Here is a 2,997-nt window from a genome sequence, read left to right on the forward strand (position 1 = left end):
GGAGGGAAACCTGGGAGGGGAATGTGGCAGGAGAACCTGGGAGGGAAACCTGGGATGGTAACCTGTGATGGCAACCTGGAAGGGGAACCTGGGAGAGGAACCTGGGAGAGGAACCTTGGGGGGAACCTGGGGAGGGAATCTGGGAAAGAAACGTGGGAGGGAAACCTGGGAGGGGAACCTGGGAGAGGAACCTGGAATGGCAACCTGGGAGGGGAAGCTGGGGGGGAACCTGGAAGAGGAACCTGGCAGGGAACCTAGGAGAGGAACCTGGGAGGGGAACCTGGGGGGGAACCTGGGATGGGAACCTGGGAGAGGAACCTGGGAGGGAAACCTGTGAGGGGAACCTGGCAGGGGGACGTCCGGATGGGAACCTGGGATGGGAACCTGGGAGAGGAACCTGGGAGGGAAACCTGTGAGGGGAACCTGGCAGGGGAACCTCCCCCTGGGGCTGCCTCAAACCACCCTGAGCCTGGCAGGCTGCACAGCCAGGCCTGCTGACTGTGGGCAGTGTTAGAACGCTCACTGGCCACCAAATCCACCTTCTCAAAGGGTTTAGGCAGCTGCTGCTCCTCGGTTTTGCTTCATGACAGAGTTATTTTTTATAAATTTCTTATCCTGCCCCTGTGAAGGAGGTGCAGATGGGGCAGCGAAATCCAGCAAGCACACGTGGCAGGACATGGAGCCTCCCCTGATCTGTAGTTAAAGATTCAGGGACTTAGGGGAGCAGCAGCAGATTAAAGACCCCAGTGGGATTTCCCCTTAATGATCTTTCATGGTATTAAGTGTGGTTGGTGCCACGGGCTGGCCCCAGAGCCTGGTGCATCTCCCTGAGAGCTCTCGTGTTTCACAGTGAATGATTTCAGGAACGTGTCGCTCAGCATGCTGCAGTCGCACTTCAGGAAGGCCCAGGAGCAGCAGCAGGTCGGGAGGGTGGAGTTCCTGCCTGTGAACTGGCACAGCTCCCTGCACTCCACTGGTGTGGACGTGTAAGTGTCCAGCAGCCCCTGCCCCAGGGCTGGGGGGTGGCAAGGGGCACAGGCAGCCTCCTGCCCTGGAAAATCTACTTCTGGTGGAAAAGCTGTGAGTTTTTAGGGTAGGGGAGAGCAGGGCAGACAGGGACCCCCAGAGCACCTCCCCACTGCTGTTTTGCAGCACTCAGCAGCTCCAATCAGCATCCTCAGAACAGAGGTTTTTGCCTTCCCTGGCTGGTCTCAGGAGGAACAGGAGATATAATCAAATATGGCAACCAACAGGACTCTTGAGTTCCCTAATGCCTTTCTTTCTCTTTTATTGTTTTATTTTTGGTTTTGTTTCCATTCATCATGCAAATAGTTTACTTGTGTTATTTCCTTGAAATAAGGATATTTTTTCTTTTATTCATCTCCAGACACGAGCTATCACATACTAAATCAATAGTGAGTATCAAGGTGTTAGATGAGAAAATTCTCTTGTAGGCTTCAGTATGAGATTTGTGTAACCTACAGAATTCTTCATGTACTTGGAGATTGACCTCTGCTTTTAGCCTTCCTATTTAATTTGACTGTTTGCATAAAACAAAAAGGAAACGTACAGTGATCTCAAATTGAATATTTGAACCTTGCCATCATGCCACACCTGGCTGAAGCCTCTGAGAGCTGAGTACCCAGTTCCTGCAGTGCCCCAGCAAGGGCAGAAAGCAGGGCAGGCTCTTGATTCTGGGACTGTAAGAGCACAGGCTGTGCTTTGCCTTCTGAGGGTCTGGATTACAACACACCACGCTGGAAACTCTGTCAATCCTCCTGTGAACTCATATTTTGCTTTAGAAGCAGGGTGGGGTTCCGTGGCTTCCCCAGCTGCAGCCCCCCGTGTTCCTTTCCCCGCAGTGACCTGGAGCGGATCACGCTGCCCAGCATCAACCGCCTGCGTCACTTCATCAACGACACCATCCTGGACGTGTTCTTCTACAACAGCTCCACCTATTGCCAGACCATCGTGGACACGGTGGCCTCGGAGATGAACCGCCTGCACCGGCTCTTCCTGCAGAGGAACCCGCACTTCAGGGGCGGCGTGTCCATCGCGGGGCACAGCCTGGGTGAGAGCCGTGCCAGGGGCAGGGAGGGCACAGCCACAGCTGCTCTGGCTGAGGAGGGACACCAGCCATGAAACCGGGTTGCTCCAAGCCCTGGCTCAGCTGCCAGGGTGGGGCCAGCCACAGCTGCTCTGGCTTAGGAGGCCCCCCAGCCATGAAACCGGGTTGCTCCAAGCCCTGGCTCAGCTGCCAGGGTGGGGCCAGCCACAGCTGCTCTGGCTTAGGAGGCCCCCCAGCCATGAAACCGGGTTGCTCCAAGCCCTGGCTCAGCTGCCAGGGTGGGGCCAGCCACAGCTGCTCTGGCTTAGGAGGCCCCCCAGCCATGAAACCGGGTTGCTCCAAGCCCTGGCTCAGCTGCCAGGGTGGGGCCAGCCACAGCTGCTCTGGCTTAGGAGGCCCCCCAGCCATGAAACCGGGTTGCTCCAAGCCCTGGCTCAGCTGCCAGGGTGGGGCCAGCCACAGCTGCTCTGGCTTAGGAGGCCCCCCAGCCATGAAACCGGGTTGCTCCAAGCCCTGGCTCAGCTGCCAGGGTGGGGCCAGCCACAGCTTCTCTGTGCTTCACCACTGAGTAGGAATTCTTCCATCCCTAAAAATAGGTGGCTCAGGCTCTTCCCCTCCAGGTGCTGATGCTCTGCCCCTGCCTGGTTTCTAGGGTCACTCCTTTTGTTAGAAGGGACACCAGCCATGAAACCAGGTTGCTCCAAGCCCTGGCTCAGCTTCCAGGGTTGTGGCAGCCACAGCTTCTCTGTGCTTCACCACTGAGTAATAGTTTCTTCCTGACATCTAATCCAGCCTGTCCTCTGCCAGTTTAAAGCCATTAAACTTTTAAGCCATAAAACCATTTTACAGGCAGACAGTGTCCTATCACTATCTGCCTGTAAAAAAGCCCAGAGTGCAGCACTTCCATCCCAAAAAAGAGGATTTTCCCT

General features: G+C 55.8%; 1 protein-coding gene across 1 annotated transcript in view; it reads left to right on the forward strand.

Moving 5' to 3' along the window:
* Positions 1-2,997, forward strand: part of DDHD2 (DDHD domain containing 2) — a 10,712-nt gene that overhangs the window by 3,902 nt on the left and 3,813 nt on the right. Inside the window, exons 6-7 of the mRNA XM_031064496.1 lie at positions 835-986; positions 1,863-2,071. Of these exons, the coding sequence (XP_030920356.1) occupies positions 835-986; positions 1,863-2,071 (361 nt within the window). The remainder of the gene's footprint in view (positions 1-834; positions 987-1,862; positions 2,072-2,997) is intronic.

Source organism: Geospiza fortis, unplaced genomic scaffold (genome assembly GCF_000277835.1).
Source record: "Geospiza fortis unplaced genomic scaffold, GeoFor_1.0 scaffold371, whole genome shotgun sequence".
Taxonomy (NCBI): Eukaryota; Metazoa; Chordata; class Aves; order Passeriformes; family Thraupidae; genus Geospiza; species Geospiza fortis.